The following is a 24,582-nucleotide window of genomic DNA, read 5'->3' as shown; positions in this document are numbered from 1 at the left end:
GCCCAATTTATTCACGACGGGAGTGTGAGAATAGGAAATTTGGGATTTTTGCTCGTTTTAAGAGGGAATAGTTCGGATATAATTAGAAATGTTTCAAGTTTAGCTATGAGTTATTATATAAATATTTTAAATAATATGATATTAACTTAACAAAGTAAAATACCAATTGAAGTAAAATCTAGCCAACATCAATCTATCCACTCCGGAGAGCATTATCTGTTTCAACACCGGATTCCGGGGAACGCCTTTCGAGTGATGCAATACCAGACGAAGCAGACTCGGGCGAAGTTACTCTGACCAAGATCAGACAGTAGCAGCAGCAGCAGCAGCAGGCCCTAACCTAACATAATTCTTCTTGGCTAAATTTGAAGCGGCGAGGTCAAGAAAGAGCGCCACGAGGTGTGCTGCTGCTCTCTTCTGTAGGGTTTTATTTATTTTTTGTATCGTCCACAAACGTTTCATCGAATGAGCCGGGAACGACGACGAGACAGAGCACCACCGTTCATCTGCTGCTTATGTTCCACCAAACACCGGAGCATCCTCCGACTCCTACGCTCGCGCGTGCAAACATACACCGCTCATCTCGTCCACCAAGATTCTAGTGGTACGGGCTTAAGTTGTATTCTAAATATAGTACATATACACTCCACATACACGCATACGCCGCTCACCGACAATAATCACAATCTAATCGTGTACTTCTCATCGCATACCTACCCTAATGCTCCCTTGGCCTAAGAGGGATGAGTCGTTCCTTCCAATTTTCACTCGTCTAGCCCCTCCCATTCGCATCGGATCTTGCGAACCGTGTAAATCTGGCTGTGTTGCGTAAGGACTAGTAAGAACTCGTGAGCAGAATTGCTATGTCACTGTTGCCGCCACCGTCGCCACCATCATATCCTCAGCGCGGCTAGCACAGGCACGCTTGGCGGTGTAATGGAACACTCATCATCTCCATTTTCTCCAATCAATATTTCCTTCGCTCCCAAAGCAGCGTTCATAATAAATATCAAGTATGCAAAACATATCCGGTGGTTGGTCCGGTTGTTTTTCCATGCTTAGCGAATCGCCTGATAAAACTCCCCGACGAGACGCGCGTCGTAAAGGCGGAGGGGAGCATTGATTAACGGAAATGGGAGAGAATCTACCTTCCCACGCAGTAGCAGCAGTTTGATTTGTTTTGCAACAAACTCGACACATAAACACACACGCCCGGATCATGGTTAAGCAAGCAGCAGTGCTGTTGCTACGTGCTTTTCATTAATATAAACATACTTGCGCGTGAGATGCTTTCTTTCTTAAGCAAAAGAAGTTAAAGTTTTGCGGCGCAGTTAAGCAAAAGAAGTTAAAGCGCTCCAAGCATTCGATCGATCAATAGAGTCTTAAAGCAAAAGACTCCCCCAAACACAGGCAAAAAGATTTCAATAAGAGAGGCATTATTAAAGAATTTTTATATTTCCTTCGCGTAAAAAAATGTAATCCTTAACGAACCCAAGGATAAGACGGGAAATTGCGAAGGTACAGCCCTTTTTAACAATCGCCTAGGGAGAAGCAAAAATGAATTTAAGCTTCTGAAGGTGCCGCTGCTGGAAGTAGGCGATTTTTTCTATGGAAAATCCTTTCCCGAACCTTTCTCGGAATTGGTTGATTAAAATTGAAAATGTTCTCAAAGTGATAAAAAAGGCTTTAGGGTAGCGGCCAAAAGGCGGCCAGAAGAAGCTTTAAGGCTCTCTTGCATATATTAACGAAAAGGTTCACAGGTTGCCTTCACGACAGCAAACCAAAGAACAGAGTCTCGAAAGCCTCCGTGGGTCCCGAACATGCTCCGAAACGTTTCCACATTCCGATCACTCGATTCGTGATGCATGTAAAAAAGAGTGTTACATTTGTTGATTGCAAGTATAAAAAGCTGGGGCTTCCAGCAGTCTAAGCCGATGAACATTTGAAAATAAATTTAACCTTGTACAACATTGGAGTACCATCAATGTGATACAGAGGTTGATACCTACACGGAGGAGGTCCGACAAACGGAAATCCAATGGGAAATAAATCCTATTTCCCAAACAAGCAACAGCATCTACAGCAAACCCACGATAAAATATCGATCGATCGATATGTAACATTTAAAAAAGGGGACGAAAACAGCATACCGACTGACTCTTTGTGCAGGGAAAAACAAAAAACCATTGACACTGACAATGAAAAATCAATTCACTTAGCGTAAACCACTTCAATCAACACACACACACATACACTCGCGCATTTCCTATCTGTTTTCTTTTGAAGCATTGTCCTCGTAAATGCAATTCCGGACGATAAAAATAAGTCAAGGGTAGGTTTTGCCCGGTTTGCCACCCGATGATGCAATTGCAGGTATCGACCAGGTGGGCGAATAGACGTGCCAGGTGGGAGTGTGTGTGTGTGTGTTGTGACTAGGTGTCCTCACATTAAAAATTCCACCTTGTACGCTGATTTTTCGTGTAAACTCATATGTGTGCAACTCGGCGAGTCCTGAAACACAACACAGTATACAACGACATCTGCATTGAGCGGACAGGACGACGTGTCAAAGGTGTCCTCCAATAGCTGGTGCTTGGGTAGTACAGTACATCGCTTGACTATAGCGTGCACCACACGCACACACAAATCACAGAGCTTTGCTACATATCCCAGGCAGTCGGATACCATACTGACGTCGTCGTCATCATCGTCGTCCTAGGGTAACAACGAACACGAAAAAAGCAAACTGTTTCCCAGCGACAGTATGTCTATGACCTGAAAAGCGATTTCCTTCCATTGCTCTGGCACAGAAACGTCATCGTGTGTGACTCTGTCTCTCGTCGAGGCAGGGAACAACATTTTGTATGCATCAAAACGCTTACATCACGACCTGCCCCCAGTGTGTCTGTGTTGGTATCCGATGAAGGGAGGTATCGCCTTGCTGGGCTACATAAATCAACAATATTCAGATACACCAAGCACAGGCGCTACCAATCATTCTTGAATTAGCTCCCCAAAAAGGGGTGTAACATTCATGAATATTTCTCACTCAAAAATGTTCCGATGCAATTCACAATCGATAAACGACGATGTTTTATAGGCTCGTGAGAGCATTAATACCACGAAAACACTGGTAACACACTACTCCCGTATTTAAATCGCTGTGTCCTCCAACACCATCGCAATGATGCCGAAACATGAGGAGCCCACGGCTGCAGACAATGTGGTAGCGCTACTCCCTATGCAACACAACACACAACATTGTTGCTTTGCTGTGCCGGTTCCTTCGGCAGGTTCTGCTAGAGTACCACAGTGCAGAAAAAATAATTTTATGCAAAACAGTGTACCACCACCGACCGAAGTGCCCAGAAAGGGAAGAATCAGGTTTCACGGCAACCATTTTCCTGTGGAGCGCTGTTTTAAAAGTTTAAAGTGAGTGTCATAGCAAATGTCACTCAAGAGTTTAACAGTTGGCTTCAAAATGGGTATTGGCCTCCTTTTGTTTGCTCGTTTAAAACTGGAACTTGTCACAAACAAACTCCATTCCTGCCCACTCCCCAGGAAGCCATAGAAAAGGTTGAAGTTAATAAAATAAAAAACTTAAAAATAACTTCATTTTAAGGTGTATCAAACTTGCAGGGAGTGCCATTACTATACCTAGAAACGTATCGCCAAGTATCTTTTCGTTTTAGAGCCATCTTGGCAATTAAAGAAACGACATTGCCATATTATACTAGAAGCGGCTGGTCATGACGTAAACTCTAAAATCAAAACGCAGGACATAACATCAAAAGCAGGGACACTGTACGTAATGTAAAAAATAAAGAAGCTGTTAAAGGTATGCAAAGCTTAAGCCTTATTTTTAAGACGACGTCATAAGCCCTGCAAGCGCAATTGCAGGAAGCAGGAGTACAACGCAACGAAACCAAGGTTGAAGTAAGCTGCAGGTTTTTGGGGGTTTTCTTAATTTTACTTTTCTGTACCTCAACTGTTTCTTTTTAGTGTAAAATTGAAACACTAGAAGCCACATACGTACCACACGCCCCACAAACGAGAGCGGCGCAATTTATTCTGCCAGTTGTAAATTGGATTAAGGTAGCGCGTACTTTCGGTAGAACTTTTGATTTAGAGCGTAGAGCTGCCTGTGTGCGAAGTCGGGCGAACGCAGTTAGCGTTTGACCTTTTGCACAGCATTGACTGTATTTATGCTGTTAGCGGCGCATAACCAAATAGCACGGTTCTGCTAAGAGCAAGCTAACATCTTGGCTAGCGGCGGACTCGTTGGACTCGGGGCATACGGCGGCTACGCATGCAGCAGCCATTACGCTCACTCAATACCAGCGGTAAGAGATTCAATTGAAAAATTGCTGCAACGAAATTTAGATACACATCACTCCGAGACCGAGAGTCTAAACTGAGCACGAGAGCAGCACTGATCTTTTATTTTAACAATGTTACAAAATTCATAGTACGCTTGGAAGGCATGCAGGATAGGTCTACATGATGAAACAGATTAGTGGCATGCGATACCCCGCAATAAGCGGTCCAGCGGTAGAGACTATAGCGGCGCTGGCCTTCACACGGCAGGAGCGTTTATCGAATCCCATCTGGACCGTCCCTGTGTAGCTAGGCATATGACGACTACATATACAGCTAGTTAAGACATTATGTGATCGGCATGGCATGACCACCACCTATACTAGTAGGTCGTTTTGCAAAGAAGATGAGGTCCCCCCATATACACATATTGCAGGTATACAGTTATGAACCCGTACTAAATTTGTTCCATTTGAATTGGGTCAGATATTTAACGATACGTGACAAACTCGTTGCTTATTGCCTCCCCGGTATCAATATATTTTCTTGGGTGAACAACTCCTCGCTAATCCGTGATTTTGCATCCCATCTATGCAGTTAAAGTAAAGTAGTAAGGACATTGAATCCGAAAATGAAAAAAAAACTGCTAAACGTGTCTGTATGTCATAAAACCGTGGAGGTGATAAGCGAAGTAGTAGTAAGTACCAGTAGTTGTTCAAGTGTTGTAGGTAGTAGTAGTAGTAGTGGTAGAAATGAAAGAAGAGCGTGAAGTAATATTAAACGAATGTACACAATTTGTTAACTAAAAACTAAATACACTGCAGTAAAAGAGAAATTCAACACATTTCAAATCGCAAAAAGGTAACACTCACATACACACACCAAACGCGTCTGTTCTTTACACATATTGCATATCTGTTGCTATTTTAAAGAACAATATATTCCTACTCATTGAAAGTAAAGTAATGAAAACAAACAGAACAAAACCATCGGTTCAGAACGTTGCATGGAAACATATGTGAACAGCATTACAAGATTTACTTTGTTTCGATAGCGACAGGGTGAGAATTTCTTTGTCGTTTCTTGTATGCACCTTTTTTGAACGATATTTTAAAAAAACTGCTTTACTCTAAGAGCTTCTGATGTGAAAAAGAGAATGAAAAGTTAATAGCTTGCACTGACCATTCGCCATTGAGAGCTTCATCATATATTGGCCCTTTTTCTGTTAAATATTACTTACTAATTGTATTGCTATCATCAGTACTGTCTTCAGCGAGAATCGCCGGCCGCACAAATCGAACAGATCTTCGAGCGATGGGCCAAGCAATTCCATAACTAGTGCATTGTATTTGCCGCACGGCCCGAAGTAGTAAACCTCCGGTATTCCTTCCGCTAGCAGGCGTAGTAGTGGAGAGAGTTGGTTCGGTTGAACGGTTGTCAAAATCGCACAACAATGGTGCGCACATCAACACGCGTGTGTTGAGGAAGAGTTTGTACCAGAGAAGAAGGCAGAGCAGAAAGAAGAGAAAGAAAAAAACACGCGAATGCACAAAATGCAAACAAAGAAAGAGAGAGAGAGGCGTTAACGATTTATGTGGTTTGCATACATATATTCACATCACATTAGTTTTTTTGAAGAAATACAATTATTATGTTAGAGATTTCAATAAAGATGCATTTTTTTGGGGGGAGGAAAGAGATGTGCATCGTATACAAAATCGGAACCAATCCACAAAATGGTGCATCACGTCGATACAAAAGGTAGAGTAGTGGGTGTGCGTATCACAACAGTAGATACAAAAGGGCAGTAGGTAGTACACAAAAGAGTGATTGAAAAGAATAAGGAAACACAGCAAAGGGAAAGTGAAAAAATAGATAAAAAGAAAAGAAAAAGAAAACAAAACGAAAGAAAACAGTTTTAATAACGATTGCTGTGTGTTTTAGAAAAGTTTGACAGAGCATAGAGCAGAAAGTGGTTAAGTTTTTATGTTTGTTTCAGAAATATTTCATAAATACGGTAGGCCGCAGGCAGAAATGGGATGAAAATATACACTTCGTACACCGAAAAAACACAACGCGTATTACGTATTAAACCTTCTTCCTGGCAAATGTGTGAGTTTGAAAATACGAAACAAAAACTAAAACAATACCTTTAAGTAAGGTGTGGCGGAAGTACAAATGGTAACAACAACTAGGCAAGGTTCGCAAACGTGAGATGATAAACGTGCCAGACAAAAACGTGGAGAAGAGTATTTAGTAATTGCAAATGGCGGCCTTTTTCTCAACCACAAACGGCTTGGTACGTGGATAACTCGAAGGGACCAACGTTTGCTGAAGTAGAGAGTACGAACACTCAATTATGGTATGAAATCGTGTATATTTGGAACTGACTTATTGAGCTCTTTTTTGTGTTTTTGATACAAGTTCTTCAAATTTTACCATACTTGGTGATGGCTTTCCGTTTTTGTTTTTTTTTTTTGCGTTATGGGAAGGAATGTGTTCCATTCGATGCTTTTATTCGCGTGAAGAAGGAGGGCACGACGAACAAAGGTGAACAAAACTATTGACATACAACATTAAAAAAAATACTTTTAGCAGAACAGGATGTAACAGTTCATTTTTTTGTCAATTACAGAGTTTTTTACATCGAAATACAAGTGTCTCAAAGATCTAAGAGATTAATGCCACTTTTGAAATTTTGAGCATGGAAAATGAAACAAATAAAATAAACCAAAACTAATAAGAATGCTAGGCTTTTGTGCCAAACGTATGAGGATAGGAATCTATCAGAAATTTTTGCAACGGACGCTCGAACACTCCTAGAAGAACAACTACCACCCAACACGTTGGAGTTTCTCCAAGCTGAATCGAGCGCAGATTCATGGTCAAGCAGTTATTGACACGGAAACGATAAAATCTTTCCACTACTCTTCTTCTACCATAGGAAGGCATAATCAGACCGGCAGAGCAAACGGTGCTAACAGTGGTAGAGGTTGAATTTTGGTTCTGGAAGTTCCAGCCAATTCGCTAGGGATCCATGATTGGAGAAACATAGAAACATAAGAGAAGATAGACGGAAGGAATGTGAATATGTGAATGACTCATGGTTAATTACTACTACTTCGCTTTTTCATTCGTTTTGTTACGTTCAATCCATACAGCATACTACTACTACTACACACACATACGCGCGATCCGGCAGTCGAGCTCAGAGCATTAGTAGACCTTCTGGACTAGTGGTGTAGGATGGACAGTATGGGATACACATGATCCAGTCTGCTTGCGACGTGATCGATAATGATAGATTCGTGGTTGCAAATTGGAGTCAACCGATATGGTTCAAATAATTCTGATTTTTTTTGTTTTTGGTTCGTTGCATGCTGTCAAACATTGTTTTTGGGGGCGAGCTAAAATAGCTTTTATATGAGAAAACATTGTTCCGATTGCGATGGTACTATAAGACTACAATAAAAAAAATCAAACAAACACACACACACGCACACCACGCACATATACAAAAAGATACAAAATTAAAATTGATTGTAATTCTTCCTAGTAATTTAAACAACTGTGGAGAGATCACTTGATTATTAAACAGCAAAAAAAAAATACAAGAAAATCCCCTATTATTTTGGTAAATTGTAAAAGCTTTACTTCAATATAGAACAGATTTAACAAAAATTCTAAGTCCTTCAGTTTTGAGTAAAGCAAAGCAAATTCAACAGAGCTTGTTGCTAGAACAAAGCAATAAAAATACAAATAATGAGAAACAAATAAACAATACAAAAAAATATGCTTGAAAACCCAAAAACCAAACAAAGCTATTAAAGAACAAAACACCCCAAAACACCACAAAACAAAACAAGAAAGTAAGGCACAATTACAAAAAGGATCAGCTAAGGTCGCACAATTTTACACAGTAAATAGTATAGTATTACTAGATCAGGTCAAACCAAAACGCAAATTTATCAAACAATTTATATGTACAAATTTAGGAAAAACAAAGAACAAGGCAGTAATAAATAAGAGCAAACAGCACAGTTCACTCTGAGATTAGAACAGAGGTCTGATCTGCGTTGCAAGCTGTCAGAGAGAGAGCTACACAGCGAGCGGGCGCGCGTTGTAGGGCGTTGCTTGCGTCACAACTATTATGTCAGAAAACTTGTGTCTGTTGTGGAGTCTCTTCTCAATGTCTATAGTCCAATAAAATTAAAGTTTTTTCTTTGGTCCATATACTGTGCAACACACGCAGCATTTGAAGCTAGCAATTCTGGTTCGATATGCGGTGTGGATGTTTCTAGCAATTGTAAGCAAATCGGCTGCACTAATAATTTGAAAGCGTTTCGAGCTTTCGATGTTCCTTAACGCGAGATGACATGTGATCGTTATGATTAAATGGTTGAAATAATGAAAACCAAAGAAAAGGTCAGATTCAAATAGCGAGTGAGAGAGAGAGGGAGAGTGAGAGTCGCTCGTAATCACGAGAATCAGGCATTATCTAGATTGGTTATGTTCCATTCGCCCAGCCTCGATAGACGGTTTAAGGAACAGGCTTCAGGGTACACGAGTTTGGACGAAGATGGAAAACAAATTTTAACACCAACGACACGTGGAGAGAGCGTGCGTGTTGTTTCGTTGGAAACACACCGGGGGCATCGGGCACCACTCTACTATGCGCGATTCGACACTTACTAGCTGCTTAGCAATCATCAGTACAGTCTTCAAGGAAAACTTCCTTCCACATAACGTAAAAAGATCTTCTAACGATGGTCCCAACAGTTCCAGTACCATTGCATTGTACCGGCCGCCGCACGTACCGAGGTGATACACCCTCGGGATCCCTTCCGGTGGGGACTGGGTATCTGTTATCGTTGTGCATATTGATAGCGCGTTGTGTTTGTATATGCGGCGAGAGACACACGGGGGGGCACGGGCAAGGCAAGACACACGATGATGATGGAGATCGTGCGCGGATGCACCACGCAAACAATTGGAAATGTAAAGAGATAGTGAAAAATCAATCAATGAAAAAGAGGTACGAATATAATTAACGGTGAGGAAGCACAACAAGTGTTTAATATGTAGATAATATTTTTAAGTTGAAGACTTTCTATTGCTTGAAACAAATAATAATTTGCATGCAGCCGTAACGAAAATGCAGCAAAGCTGTGTGTTTTTCCTGGCAGACCATTAGAGAAATGAAGAAACACACACACAAGTAACAAAGAGGACCAGCAATGCACCGGGAGATGAAAGAAGAGAAAGATGCAAAATGTAGGATGAAGATGTAAAGCTTAACAAGTTTACTTTTTAAGTGTAAATTTTATAGGAACGTTTATATGCTCAAGGAATGATCAAGAAGGTCACGAACAGTTAAGCTTAGTAACTTAAGGTAGGAAGGGCTATTGGAACGTTTCAACTGTTTTTTTAAACAATATAATTGAAAAAGTAACTTAGAAAATCCTCAAAAAATGTTAATTTAAATTCCATTCTTATTACAAAACTGGACATGAAATTCATGATACGTGATGAAGAAAATATTTTATAAAGATAAAGAAAAGCTATCAAAGGGACACAGTGTATGAGACGCGCAAATATTTGTGGACTGGCGGCGCAAGCCAACTTAGGAGAACATAACACAACGAACACGACTTTGCAGTCTTTCTCTCCATATTTTCATCCTCTTTCTGCCTGCCAAAGCCATCGTTCAACGTTTAATTTCGGACCCAGTTTGAAAGGGACCATCGTACACAGACACCTCCTGCTGATGTTGGTTCGAATAGAACGCTTGTCTCAGTACAATAGTTACAGTTTTCTTTGGACATTGTGTTTAAAATCGATAGTGATTATCGAACTGGGTGGTAACCGTGTAATTGTAACAAGCATCCTTTCTCGACAAACCAGCGAAGGCGTCCTTAAACAAACGTTTTACTTAACGCACAACTGGGAAACATAAACATAACATAAAAAAGGAAGAATCGAAACACAGTAGGTAAACAACAGTAAGAAGCGACAGCGAGTATATGCGGGACTAGGAAAACAGGAAGAATTTTGAAACAATTTTGACATATATACTATACTAATAGCAAATTAAAGCCGATTTTATGCTTCGCTAATAAGAATTTAAAATAGCAATACGGCCAGGCCGTTCTTTATGAATAAAAAAAAAATAAGAATTTAAAAGTGAAACGATTTTTTTAAAATAATTTTGTATTATATTGAACTATTTTCTTCCAATTGGTATAGGCACTGTTAAAGCATGTGGTATAGAGAAAGGGAGGGGGGGGGGATTTAAAATTTAACAGAAAGTTAAGCTTGAATCGTAAGACAGTAGAACCGCACAGGCAGCAAAAAATCAAATTCATTTCGAAAGGATCAGTGGTAGAACAGTAAACGTTTCGGTTTTTTTGTCTCCACAGAGCAAAAGTAAATCATAAAAATTGGTAAGGTAACAAAAAGGAACAAATTAAGAAAATGGAAGGTGAAAAGTACTTACCGTGTGCCCCTAGTAATTTGTAAAACCTATACTCTAAGTGTAATTGTGGTGCTTTTGATTTCATTGACTCCATTTTTATTGCTACGTGTTCATTGTTGTATAGGTTCTTCCCTGCAAAAGAAATAAATAAAGAGAGGATAAAACGATATTAGCGAGGAAATCCTTGTAGAAATCTGTAAGCGATCTGTAATAACGAACACCCAAAGAACTCATAGCGAATTAAGCTCAACAAATCTTGAGCGATTATTTATGCTAATTACTATTGTATTCGCATACAATATCCCACCCGGTACAGTATCCTCAAAGAATAAACACATCAGAATAATGCGGAAAACTTGTCTGCAATCTACCGAGCTTGGTTACGATAGTCACGTCGACGTCTGAGGAGCGAACAAAGACTATGAATTTTGGACGAATTCCAATACTGGGCTGAATCGGTGTAGATATTAGAGGTACCATCGAACTTGTTTCATAGAATCATGTAAATGAGCGTAATCAGATCTAGAATTTTGTAATGAATACGAGTTGCTGAAGGGTATTCAGTTCACTTAAAATTAGTCCTGAGTTTAATGGAAGGTTACAAGTATAGAGATTGAGACTGATAGACTTTGAAATGTGCAGAATAGGTTTATCTTCTTGAAAGTGTAATACAACGATTGCCAACTTTTAAGTGCGAGATACATTTCTTATATTTCGTAAGGGGACATTATCTTCTCACAACTACTACAATAGAAAAGATTGATTTATAAACTTCAGTATGTCTATATTCAACAAAATTTAAGAAACAATAGGTTGAGTACTAAAGGCACCGAAACCAAGAAGTGATTCTTTTGCTTAGTTTACACTTCAATTTCGAGAAATTAAATACTATATTGGCCGGGCATGAGGCATGAGCTTCTTCTTTGGCGCTAAAACTTCGAAAGGTCTCGGGCTGCCATTTCTAGCTTTCTGTGACTTGATTTTACCCGTAGCAAGATAGCAGGTAGGGAGTCAGTCCTGCGTATGGTGAGGCGGATCTGGATGGGATTTGAATCTTGGTCCTGCCGTGTGAAAACCGCCACCGCTGTTGCCACCGAACCGCCTCATAAGCATGAACTAGAAAGTCATGAAGTCAACAAGAACGTCGTGTGGTCTCGGTCTTACTTTTCTTGACATAATTTACCCTTGTAATCAGAACTTAATACGAGGGACGGTCCAGACAGAATTGATTCTTTTGTCTTCATATTGGCAACAGTTGTTATTCAAACTATATACATTAAAGTTTGGCACCCAACTATATCAGAGTTTAACTCAGTCCATCTCAATTCCAAAAACGGCCAAAGTGGGACAAAATAACAAAGCTATTATACATCCCTTGATAGAAGATTCTACTGAAGAATAAATGATAAACCCATCAAGATGAACTCCAATCAGAATTATCCCACAAGCCACAAGAAATTAGGTTCTAAAAGCCCAAATGTCACTTTTAATGTCTTCTGTGGCCATATAGTTGATTGTATTCCAGAACTTTTAATTCGTCGAAATCTCAAGACCATCCTCAATTCGAGCGATGTGTGACATTTAAATCTATCTCAACTAGTTTCTGAACCTTTCGCATGAATTGAACTTTCCAACATTCATTTGACAAATAGGAAATGCATCGTAAACTACTGTAAAACTTAGGGTCAGGTTTCCCGTCGTCAAGTGGAGATATCTGACAGCATACCTTTCATTTTGCATACCTTTATAAGCGTTTTGCATGCATCGAAAGCTCACGCACACACACACCCTAAGAATTGTGCAATTATACACAAGCACATCTTCGAAGAACCACCACCACACATTGTTGATCGGAGAGTGGACTAGCCCACTTTGCATAGCGGGAGCCAGCTTTTGCACCCTTAGCGGAAACTTTAATGGTACACAGGAGATTGGAATGGGACGAGACCTATGAGGAGACCTCAAAACGGTAAATATGGAAAATGGCAATGCTGGACATACACACACACACACCACCACACCGCTGTACTGCTGTCAGCCGCCTCACTGCTAAGGTGCTTCCCCAACCGGCATCGTGTTGCCTTTCACATCCGGTTCTTGACTTGCATTGGGGTGGCACAGAATTTATCATCAACCCGTGAAGAAAGCCCTTCAAGTACGGAGTAATGCATATATCATCATCTTTCACAGTACGGTTCTTGCCGTAGGTGTGCTGGACGCAAAATTAGGTTAGCTATTTCGCACCACACACACTTGCATCCACTTTTTAAGTTTTTAGTTGCCTTTTTTGTTGGCTTCTTCGGATTGTGTGTGTGTATGTGAGAAAAGAGGATACATAAAGCACACGCATCCGGATTTTATTATGCAAAAGCACTCGAAATATGAGCGCAGATATCACATGGAAAGTTTTTAACCTAACGTGAAGTAAAACTTTGCCAATGGGAAATACTTTTGGGATTAGTTTTGCAATTAGCATACCAAAGATACAACAGTGTACAACATTTCAATGAAAGAGAAGCTATGTGGTATAAGTCAAACCTTCTCAAGGGTACCATCGTCCAGGGTGCGTGAATAATCTCTGTTCAAGGTATTCGGACACTTTGTACAACATACGCCTATAAGATGGATGATAAAAACCTTGGGGAAGTGCAGAGGTTTCTAAAGGTGGCACCATACCCATTTGCTACCAGCAGAGCACTATCAGATCACCATCAATGAGCAACAGTTTCCTTTTAAACACACCCCCACACGAAACCCCACCGTGTGGCTGTTTCCGCTTGGACCAGAGACCTACTCAGCCACACACACAACCTTCAAAATCACCTTGAAACGACGCAAAGCTGGAAACTTGTAAACGGGAGCCCAAAAGTTTATGCTGTGTGATTTGGTGGTAATTCTCGCTACAGTTGCCGAACACACTTGCATTGCATGACTCACTCACCGACTGGCCGAATTTACTTCAACCCAGCTTGAACCCAAGAGAGCTTCAGAAGCCTCCCAATGAGCCTTACATTACTTGTTTCATCACACACAGCAAGCAAAGTGTGTTTGTATTCAACGGTCTCAACGCCTTACACGATTCCTCCTTCCGTTCCATTGCGAGGACATATTCGTGGTGAATAGTTCTGCGAGTGGCGCGTTGCCTTTCTTTCTGGAGCGGAAAACGGGGCGGCCCAATAAATTCCGGAACAGCATTCATGAAAACCCATTTCCATCGATTATAAATGCAAATCAGCAGGGTTTCCTTTTCGTGGCCGTTGCTGCCCTACACAAACACATCCTCGCGCGTTTGTGTAATAAAAGTAGAACAGAAATGCCTGCGTAGTTTTAAAGCGTTCTGTACTCGGGAGTGCGGAAAGAAGCGAATGATGCTTTTATTCTAATGAGAAATACGCTCAATTTTCTCCGCCATTAAAAATACGGTGTGGTAAAAAAACACAGGGAGGGGGAAGCATTGGCCATTATTGGGTTGCCTTTGTGTATGTTTTTGAATAAATTAATTTGCAATCGATGGCATTGGTGTGACATATGTTTTACGTTAAGTAACATCGGTGCCATTGGACATAACTGCTTGTTGGACTAATTTGTTAGGACACATGTTAAAAATGAGAACGAAGTGAATATCAGCTGAGTGCATACTCCCAATATCTGATCTCTTCGGTCCTCACACAACTTCACAGCACAGTTTGATATCTGAGTCATCTTCAACCTATGGATCCAGCTAAAACAGACATTTTCTTCTTTGCAACGTAATCATAAACTGTATCCCAAAAAGCTTATGTCACCTCTCTACATTGACATCCAATGTTGCAAAACTAACACAGTTGGTGCAAGCAAATCGGTAAAAGATACCTCGATAAAATTGGAAAGCGATTACAAGTATAAAGGACTTAGTCGTGTGAACCTTTCCGAACCGCACTTAGCCGGTCTACTATGTATACCCATGTTCAGAACCACTTTAATACCTACTCGGCACAGTGGTTAAGAGTGTGGTCATAAAGATTTCAGCTGTGGTACTGTGGAGTATACTGTGAGCTTTAACGATTATCTGATACAGTTAGCTCGTTACAGTAGTTGAATGAGAAATTTTATTAGCAATCACATTAGTACCCAGAATGGGCTTCGATTCAAAGACAATTCTTCTAATGGAAAACTAGGAAGCGTCTTGTTCTCGCCTTTGTTCATGAAACACAAGAATTTACTGTAGCTTTAAATCAGGTTTAAAAATCTACATTTCTTAGCCACAAAATGACCAACACTCTGTTTGGCACTAGTATCACTGTGCTCTTAAAGCTTTTTACAGTAACAGATACAGATGCCACTGCTACAAGGGACGGCCCAAAAAACAAACGAATGAGAAAACGAAACGAAATGCTTTTTAGTCTACGGCACTGGGGTAAAACAACGCTTCCATTTGATTGCGATGGGATTACAGCTACTAAGAGCATCTCACGACCACGACCAACAGAACGCTGTCGGTATCACGAAATATATCCTGGTTTTACCACTGGCAGCGATCCCTTCTCAAAGTTTATGAGAATGGAATTGTCCTTTTTGTCTTATGGGATTCCCGACCAGCGGCCAACCTGCTATCGATCGGAGAAGGATGAGAACTGTTTCTGTTGTTTGCGTGGTAGGCAAACTGTTTGTGGTGTGGATCGAAAACTCGCGACTGGACCTCAACTGTCACACATCACACATATTACACAATAAATGTGCAACTAAAAGGATTAAGTTTATATTTTTAAACAACATTGCTATAACTTGGAGTCCTATGGGAAGTAAAGTTCCTAATTTCCTTTAACGCTCACACGTGGCAATGCTTCATAATAATTTAGGTTTTTTCTATGGTTTATCTTAAAAAGTTCATAACAAATGATTATTCGAAAACCTTAAACACTTTGCACGGGAAAAGTATTTCCTACTAAGCACAAGCACACACATAAACAAACTTCTTTCGTACGACCACAGTTCAGAACAGTTTATAGACCCTTATCACGTCACTCGCAATAGATTGTTGCCCAAAATCGTTTCCTGCCTCAGCAAGTCACAGCTCCTCAAGGAAACGAAGAAGTAAAAGAAGAAGAAGAAAAAAACAACGAACGGAAGCAATAACCAACAACAACGAAAAAAAGATTTACATTGTCGAAAAAAAATGGTTCATGATCCTTATCAAAAGAACCAGAAGAATAACCGCTTGACCAGCGCGCGACCTACGCGCGCCCAAGCAATGGGAAAGGTGTTTCCCCTCTAGTTTCTTAAATTCATCACCAGAAAATATAAAAGAGCTCGGGAGCGTTTTGCATAGTGCCACACGATCTAAAAAGTAGCAGAAGGTCACAACAAGGGTGAGATTGTCGGGAGGTTTTGACTTACACCTCAAAGTTCGATAATGTTCACCACCGTTAGTCAGGCAACGGTAACCTTCAATTCCGTCCGATTAGTGCGCGATTAGTGTGTACAAGGCGGGGGGGATTACTATGGACCAAGCCTTCGGCTAAGAATTCCGATTGCGGAGGCCGAGGTGTTGAAAGAATTGTACAAGAGAAATATATATCATTTGAAATTTCATTTACCAAACAAGCCCACACATAATGACAGTATTTAAAGTAAAAGTCGATAATGGAATAGGGGGTCAGTGAAAAACAGCTTGATGCAAAATATGGAAAATTTATAACAATATTTCCAAATGAAACGAACAAACCCCAAAACAATTCCACCTCCATCGTGGTGCTTCGCTTTGCTGGAAATGTACACAAGCCAACAAAACAGAATAATCATCATAATGCACTCGGTCGAGGGGTGGGTTTCGCACATGCATCGGAGTTCCAAGTTTCACCACCGCCGCGCAGTAGACTAGTCGCCGGTGCACAACAGCTCATTATGCATTCCATCCCATTTGCTGTCTGACGTCTGTCCGGTAGGCACAAGTTGCAGATGCGACGAAGCCGACGGAATCAATAAGCAGCTGGAGGACACCGGCGCATCTCATGTTGCATTTGGTGCAGGGACGGACGACCACCAGTTACCACCACACCATATGTGTGGTTAGCAGTTTGACCTTCAAAACAATAGAGGCACACTTTTCTCCAACCCCACACATGCGACGACCATGAGCGAGTGCAACTGGTCACAGAAGGATGGTAAACAGTGACGTCTAGGCACTTGTGCAAGCAACATTTCCGCGTATTCGCTAGGATGAGTGCCACAAGCCGTGTTGACAGAAGGGTTCCACGGTTCCAAAGTATGCTCCTTAGGTAGGTAGATGAAGAACTATTTAAGCCATCGCTTATGTCGAGCCATTCATCACTCAGCGGTACGTTGGAAGAGTGTGGTAACCGTGGGTATACATTTAATCGCCCGAGCCCAAGACAAGATGACATCGCTGAGTGCCTCTCAGTTGGTGATGCTGGTAATTTTGCTTCAGGTAAGTAATAGCTTATTGCTGCACTGTAGAGGATCTACATGTCCTAACCCCGCACTGCTATCCTTTTCCACCAGTCTCCAAGATTTTCAGTCGGGATCGGTTGGTGGTTTCTGTGGCCCATGACAGGGGTGTTAACAGCTCTCCAGACAGCAACAACTACAACAACAACAACCACAGCCGATCCAGCCATACCCATCATCAGTCAGTCCGCGAATGGACTAGATATATCACTCGGTAATCGCGAAAACTCGTCCACAATTGGCACGGACGGTGGATCCGACATCACGAACGTGGAAGTCAACTACGCCCGGGAACTCCCTTTGAAGTATGAGCAATTCTTCGCCGCCCTGCAAGATAAAGCTACCGACAGCATTCGTAGCATAGCGGCCGGTACATTCTCGCCCGATGTTTGGATTGAATCCATTCTGCAAGCGTATTACCGTGCAGCAAACGACAGTCGCCAGGACCGATTAGGTGCGCTAAGTAGCCGGCTCGTCGACCTAGAAGCGTATGCCGACGATGTTGCGGCGATGCTCGATCGCATTAGGATCGCGTTCGGTATCGAGCTCAACCAAAAGCTGCTGACGCTAGATGTGGCCGTATTGAGATGTGCGCAAGGCCAAACGGTAGATGCGATGGCAAAAAAGGTGTTCCAAGGGAACCGTGATTGCGTTGCGGATCGTCTCGCACGGGTAAGAAATGCTCAACGGGAAGCCACTCGCAACATTAGCCGGATGCTTGTGGAATGGGACGAAGTGTACCTTAGGGGTGAGATAGCACACTGTTTGGCGGATGGAACGGACGATATTTGGGCGAACAACGATTATCAACTTGCATGCATATCAAAGGTAAGTAAGGCTTCACTAATGATGGAATCTTCCGTCTGGAGGGGAGGGGAAAAGACGGTCTGGAGGGGATTAGAACCCCGGTCCTGGTGTATGAAGATCGGCGCCGCTGTCACCTCGGCCACCGGACCGCCATGAATGATTGTATATTTTACATTAATTCTTTACTGATAACTTTCAGATCCTGCATGAAGTATATCGCAAAACTCTGCTAATGTCCCACACTGCCCAACAATTGACGCTGGAAGCGGAAAACGAGTTCGGCACAGCAAAGGCAGACCTGTTACAGTGTGCCGGGGACCTTGTGGAGCAGGCGAAAGAAAGCCTAGACGACATGTCCGGTGTTACTTCAGAATGTGAAAAGCGTGTCGCTGCTGAGCGACAAAATCAACAGGATGTTAACCAACCGACTGATAGATCTTAGTGTATCATAAGGCAGCTGATAAAAACGAAGGCTTGTTGGAAAGGTACACATGTTGATTTGAATTATTAAGACATCAAATAAACAATAAATTTGCATCCTTGTTGAGGTAACTAGACATTTAATATTACCTTCCCTTGGCGACGTATGCTCATCGGCTACATCACGTGCGATAAATATTTGAACAATTGCCCCAGCTTAAAAAACTTCCACATCATTGGTATAAAAACAGACCGCATGTTACAAGGTGATCAGTTTTCATTAGAACGTGATCAGAAATGGGTGAATTTTATAGAGTTTTGTTTACAGCCCTTGTTGTAGTGGTAGGTTGCCTCCTCATTCATCAATTATTTAACTTATCGCAGTTCATGCAGCTCATACAACACTCCTTTCTCAGGTTATCGCCCCACAACACCAGTGCAATCCACTGTTCTTTTTTCCTCGTCCAATACTATCAACGACATCTAGTGGAGGAACGACGACAGCTTCTAGCCCATCACCAGCAGTCCAGGAATCTAACGTGACAGTAGCGTTAGGAAATCGCATCAATACGGTAACCGGCTTGGACGACTACGGCACCAACGTAAATGGGCTAACGGTCAATGTCGTTCGACGTCGGCGTCGTCGTGACATTTGGAGCATATCTTCGGTTCTCGATTCAAACTCCCCGAACGGATCGTACATTGCTATCAACAATCAGATATTCCCATTGCCAGACAACTTATCTAATGTTTCACTGAACGTTGCATCACTACCAAATTCGCAACAGATCCTCAACTTCTCGCAATCTTTGCCCACATCATTCATGCCGGCAATACCGGAAAACTACAGCAACGCGTTCCAATCGCTGGTGACCGGCTTTGAAACGCTACCACTGGACTTCATGGACAACATTGTTCGATTACTCTCCAACGGCTATCAGAACAGCTTCGGACAGCTTTTTCTCGAACGAAGCTTCGAACGACTCAATCAAACGCTTGCTCGTGGCCATGAGGTAGTTCAGGACAGACTTAACGCTATTGCTAGTCAAACCGGACAAGGATTCGAGCAGATAATAGCCAGATTCAACGGTTCATCATCAGCGGTTCAACGGTGTGTCGGCAACAGTCTGAACCCAACAAACGTTGCCAGATCTGTAGTGAGCAAGGGTTTCAATTGCGTCGATCGCAAATGGCAGGAGCTAAACGAGCTGGCAGGAAACATCGGGGAAGATGTCGTCGCAGCGGATAAGGGTGCTTCCGAATTTCTGGCTAATCTAACCACCTGCAGTGGGGCTAACTATAACAACTCGGACCTGTCGACATCACAACGAAACACATTACGCCGTCAGTGCTACGTGCGTACGATTGTTTCCTTCCCGCAATCGCTTCTCTTCCTGCCTATCTCACTGGCAATTGACGGTACAAAGCTGTACGCTTCCATATCCGGATTGGAAGCTGAGTTGGGTGCATGTGGTGCTGAGGTTGCACTCGAGATCGGCATGACGGCAGCACAGATCGGCACGAAGATTGTACTGTGCCAAATATTCCCTTCGTAAAATCGACACTTTATGACGACGAGAAGCATTCGCAATAACGATTCCATCTTTCAAGTAGAGCCAAACATATCCTTAAACTCGATTTCACCTATGATTGGATGTTGTTATATGACCCCCTCTTAAAGATGTACTTTCAACTTACCCAGCCTGAGTTCTCCAAAGTTGCCACAGCCGATCTTTTTGCCAACGCGGAAGTTTGGGCCCACCATCAGGACACCGGAGGACGAACTGACCGAATGCCGTGCGGAATACATACTGCTGCCGCCTCTTGCACCACCGCCTCCGCCTCCACCGCCGCCACCTCCGCCTCCTCCGCCGGCTGTGTTCGATGCTCCGGCACCGGGGACACCGCTGTTGATAAAAGGAAATAAGAAATGCAAATAGAAGGGAAAACATTAGAAATTGTTTACTTACAAAAATGCAAATAGAAGGTTACACCAATAAAACCCAGACTTCTTTCAAGCAAGACAAAATAAGTTGTTTAACATTCGGACATTTGTAATAATCTTCCTCAATTAGCTTTAAATTTTCTTTCAATGTAAAATGTAAAAGTTATATAGTGCATGTGCATATAGTGACTTTGAAGTTAAAAGAGCTATCACAGCTATAAATTTGCTGATAAACAGGTTTTCGATCGATATAATGGATTTTTTTAAATCGCTCTGATGAATCTTTCAATTACATCTGAGGAAGTGTGCAAGTCTACTGTGTACCTTTGCAATCATATAGTGGAATCTTACAAACAATTAGGGGGAAATATTGCAATGCGAGTATACAATTTTGGCATTACCTGTGGATTAAGGAAATTAAAACCAAAATTGCTGACTAATTTTCACGTTAATCTCGTTTGAATGTGTTTGACAGGATGTTGTCATGTAAAAAAAAATTATGCAAAGACTTTTTTAACAATTACAAGAACTGTAACAAAGTAGCAGATTGAGTGGGTTGGCCACCTCAAAAATTCGGCCAAATATTCACAGATGATTGAAAAGTGTCCACAGACGGTTTTCTAGATTGCACTATATCATTGAATAGCTCCACAGCGTACTTGTATTATTTCACTATTGATTTCAAACATTACCCCCTTGAGTGAGTCAAATGCTCCACTAGATATGGATCAAAATACTGTGCTAACTTTCATCATCTTGTACGAGTTGAGTGCAAGTGATAATGGAAATCTAAAGTTAGTATATTACAACACTGTGCATAAATAGTTAATTAAGTAATTAGTAACAGATTATCGTGCACACATACGCACAAAACTGTGAAGCTCGAACAACGAAATACAAGAGCTGCTATATAAAAACAAACCAAATGCATGGGAATAACTTAAGTTCGCATGATATCCAAAAAAACCAAGCTAACCCAAAACGCTCTTTTTTCATTGAAGACTTCAGCAGCATTCACACTATTCCAACCAATATTTGACGATGGAATGTTAAATAAATAGTGTGTGCTCTCGGTCCTCGCTTAAACCAACGGGTCATCGGAGAAAATCCAGTTAAAGCGTACATTCCATCACAACACCCATCATGCATGGTTGCGATAATTAGTTTTATTCGGTTCAACCTCATCGCTTCACACGTCAGAAGGGAATCTCGCGTGAACGTTTCTCTCTCGTTCGCTCCCTTGAGGTTGGTCGACGCTCGGACTTAATTACTGTCACGCAATAAAAGCCACACCACCAATGGCGATACTCCCCTCCCAATAACACATCCTTAAATCAAGCAGGCGCACACCACATAAACCACACAAAAACGCTCGTCGGTTGAAAGAAAAAGGGCCCCACAAATGCTTCAACGAAAGTGAACACAGTTTTCCACCACGCCGGAACGATTGTGAACCAATCAACGGTTCCGCCAACATCCAACAAACTATAGCCCGCTTGTGGTATGAAGTGGTGTTTGTGCGAGTTGACTGCCCTCACAACGCACAGAGCGCACGTGGAACAGAAGGCCATCGAGGATGGACGATGGTAGCCTAAACAATAGCGGAAGGAGTCCCGCCGAGCCGTGGATGGCGGGAAAACCAAGATCGCGGCAACGGATACAAAACACACGATGGGGACCGATAAGGGACAAACAAAACCACATCATTTCTCTTATAGCTCTCTTTCGGAACGCTGTCGTCATCCATTTCTGGTATACGGGGACCTAGCACACCCCACAGGAAGTAAGGCTTTGAATGGCGTGTGCGTTTCCTGCCTTTGACAGCAGCGCTTTCACTGCTCCCCGTTGGTGTCCAAACACACACACTGTACAAACACACGGACCATTTAGGACACCAAATTTTCCACAAGATCTAATCGAAACAAGGATAAACGCGAACCAATTGAATTCAATCGATCGGGGTCAAAATCTGCCCTTAACCCTATCCCCATCCCTCTCTCACTCTCTCGCAACTACTCTCACTCCCTCCGAATTACTATTAAGCTTCATAGTAGAAGCGTTATGTGACTCGCGGGATTTCTCCCCAAAAATTGATTCTCTAGCGTTTATCTTGATCGATTTTTTCTCTATTTCCCTTTTTGGGTTTGAATGTCCGATTAGCACGCTTTAACTGTATTGAACCATTTTTACCTAAACCACCAAACTTCATGTACACAAAAACCGCTACATAGCAAATGTATATAGCGAAAGAAAATGAGGTTGGCTTTTAATATGGTTCAGTCCACTTTGAACATTTTTCTTCAGCAGTGACTTGAGCGACACGACGGCCTCCTCGAATGCCAGTAGTAGCCTTTGGCCCGAAACTCCGCTGGCCTTATTTTATGCCACATTTGTTCGCTTCGACATGGGTTCAAATGTAGCTGAGAGCTAGGCTGGTGTGTGGGAAACTAGGGTGCTGTCCCATTGGGAGTAAAAACAAAGTATCAAACAGCCCCTCTGAGGTCTGAACGAAGGTCACAGCGGTACAAAAGTGGGACACAGAAGCGAACTGATCCCAGAAAAGTTTTCCAACGGTCTTTTTGGTGTGTCAATGACAAACTTTTAAAGTCGGTCGAATGTCCTTTTATTGAGGTTAATTCGGGAAGAAGGAACGTTACTTCCAATGCTTGGGTAATTTGTTGTACAAATGTAAATCTTCAGGTCTTCTTTTTCTTCTACCATCACTGGCTTTCCTTAACTTGATTTTAGCTGGATATAGTCCAGTCCTGCGCGCCTTTGAAAAGGATTTGATCCCCGGTCCTGCCCGTGTAGAAACCGACAACGTTACCGCTTCGACATACGGAACCCCACCTCGTCTGTTCACGTCCAGATGAGTATATACCATACGGGTATAGGATGTCTCGTCTAAATGGAGAAGCTTGTGGCTTTACCAGTACATCTAATCAGAAGATTGCTAAAGAGTTGCTAAATTAATGAAAGCAGTAAAATATAGTAATGAAAAATAATAATTGAAAATTACCAAATATAAAGCCGCATGATATGCCTGTGTTCCGGTTCCGGTGGTGCAAAGCAAATCAAACCCAAAAACTACGTGAAGTTTTTTTTATCACTTATTTATCTTATCCAATCACACTGCACAACACTATGGGCACCCGCTACGCAACTAAATCATGTTGTCTTTCACGTACTGCGACCGGTCGTGTACTATCGTATGTTGAGTGTCGAAGATGTATCATAAATTGCACGCGCATTGCAACATAAAGCTTCAATTTTTCGAACTTTGTAAATAATAAGATATTGCTTGTGATTAGAATGTGTGAAACAAGAAAGAAAATCCTTGACATTATATTAACGAACAAAACGATATTGGGGTCTATCGTGAACGAATCCTGACAATCTGAACATTTTAACACATGAGAAAACACGTACAAAAAAACTGGACTAGGTCATCATAGACCCCATCTATATACAATAAAAATTCTGCTACTTCTAATCCTTGTTTTGGAATGGAATGATATCACTTAAAAGCCGAAATCGTTAAAATACCTCATACCATTGCTACGTGATACCAGCATTTTACTGACGGGCGTTTAGAGATTTAAATTGGAAAATGTTATCATAACTGGCACATCTCTCAAGGTAGCCAACTGTGAAAATAAAAACAAACAAACAAACAGGCTAAACCGCTTTGCCAACAGCCCGCCGCTACTATTTCAAGTTGGCGAGCATTGTTTTGCATGTACATCACACACCCAAAAAAACCCAAACCGAAAGTAAAAGTTAAAACCATCTTTAACCGAAGATAAACGGCAACGATCTGACGTTGATCATATTCTGACTGCATAAAAACTACATTTTTGTTGATGGTAAACTTCATAAAAAAAGCTAAGCTATTTCTTCCAACCCCCCGATAAGTTGACGAAGACTCCTGGCCTCATAAAGATATTGTGGAGCACACACCACGATGGAGAATGGTCTCTTTTGTGTTATTGTTTCATCGTTGTTGCTCAAGTGGAAAAGACGGCAGTTTACAATACTCCTATCTCTCCGTCTCTCTTTCTCTCTCTCCCTCTCTCTTTCTCTCTGAGCACCCACCACAACATATTTCGGGGCCCAATAATTTCCCAACGCAACGTTTTCCACGACGCACTGCTGGCGAGAGACTTTTAAT

General features: G+C 41.8%; 3 protein-coding genes across 40 annotated transcripts in view; 2 read left to right on the top strand and 1 right to left on the bottom strand.

The window, feature by feature from the left end:
• Window positions 1–24,582, bottom strand: part of LOC118507005 (casein kinase I) — an 83,383-nt gene that overhangs the window by 23,502 nt on the left and 35,299 nt on the right. For 28 of the 38 annotated variants that reach the window (XM_036044899.1, XM_036044904.1, XM_036044900.1 and 25 more), the window contains 3 exons: window positions 20,165–20,373; window positions 10,814–10,924; window positions 9,010–9,179 (listed from right to left, as the gene is read on the bottom strand). In XM_036044899.1, the coding sequence (XP_035900792.1) occupies window positions 9,010–9,179; window positions 10,814–10,924; window positions 20,165–20,373 (490 nt within the window). Of the gene's footprint in view, window positions 1–5,557; window positions 5,710–9,009; window positions 9,180–10,813; window positions 10,925–20,164; window positions 20,374–23,430; window positions 23,690–24,582 lie in introns of all 38 variants that reach the window. The other 10 variants (XM_036044917.1, XM_036044940.1, XM_036044921.1 and 7 more) reach the window with 2 other exon arrangements.
• Window positions 16,925–18,603, top strand: LOC118507009. The gene is made up of 3 exons (XM_036044943.1): window positions 16,925–17,219; window positions 17,294–18,067; window positions 18,246–18,603. The coding sequence occupies exons 1-3, from the start codon at window positions 17,058–17,060 to the stop codon at window positions 18,486–18,488; spliced, it is 1,179 nt and encodes a 392-aa protein (XP_035900836.1). The 5' UTR covers window positions 16,925–17,057; the 3' UTR covers window positions 18,489–18,603.
• Window positions 18,693–20,498, top strand: LOC118507007. The gene is made up of 2 exons (XM_036044941.1): window positions 18,693–18,808; window positions 18,883–20,498. Exons 1-2 carry the CDS (start codon window positions 18,764–18,766, stop codon window positions 20,020–20,022), a joined length of 1,185 nt encoding a protein of 394 aa, XP_035900834.1. The 5' UTR covers window positions 18,693–18,763; the 3' UTR covers window positions 20,023–20,498.

This window comes from Anopheles stephensi, chromosome 2, assembly GCF_013141755.1.
Source record: "Anopheles stephensi strain Indian chromosome 2, UCI_ANSTEP_V1.0, whole genome shotgun sequence".
Classification (NCBI taxonomy): domain Eukaryota; kingdom Metazoa; phylum Arthropoda; class Insecta; order Diptera; family Culicidae; genus Anopheles; species Anopheles stephensi.
This window is presented reverse-complemented; position numbering and strand designations above follow the sequence as displayed.

Excerpts from the sequence above, each read along its gene's own strand:
- LOC118507007 (XM_036044941.1), top strand. The coding sequence starts at position 18,764 with ATGGGTGAATTTTATAGAGTTTTGTTTACAGCCCTTGTTGTAGTG. Across the intron at positions 18,809-18,882 it reads TTACAGCCCTTGTTGTAGTG|GTTATCGCCCCACAACACCA; the intron begins GTAGGTTGCCTC and ends CTCCTTTCTCAG.
- LOC118507009 (XM_036044943.1), top strand. The coding sequence starts at position 17,058 with ATGAAGAACTATTTAAGCCATCGCTTATGTCGAGCCATTCATCACTCA. Across the intron at positions 17,220-17,293 it reads TGCTGGTAATTTTGCTTCAG|TCTCCAAGATTTTCAGTCGG; the intron begins GTAAGTAATAGC and ends CTTTTCCACCAG. Across the intron at positions 18,068-18,245 it reads AACTTGCATGCATATCAAAG|ATCCTGCATGAAGTATATCG; the intron begins GTAAGTAAGGCT and ends GATAACTTTCAG.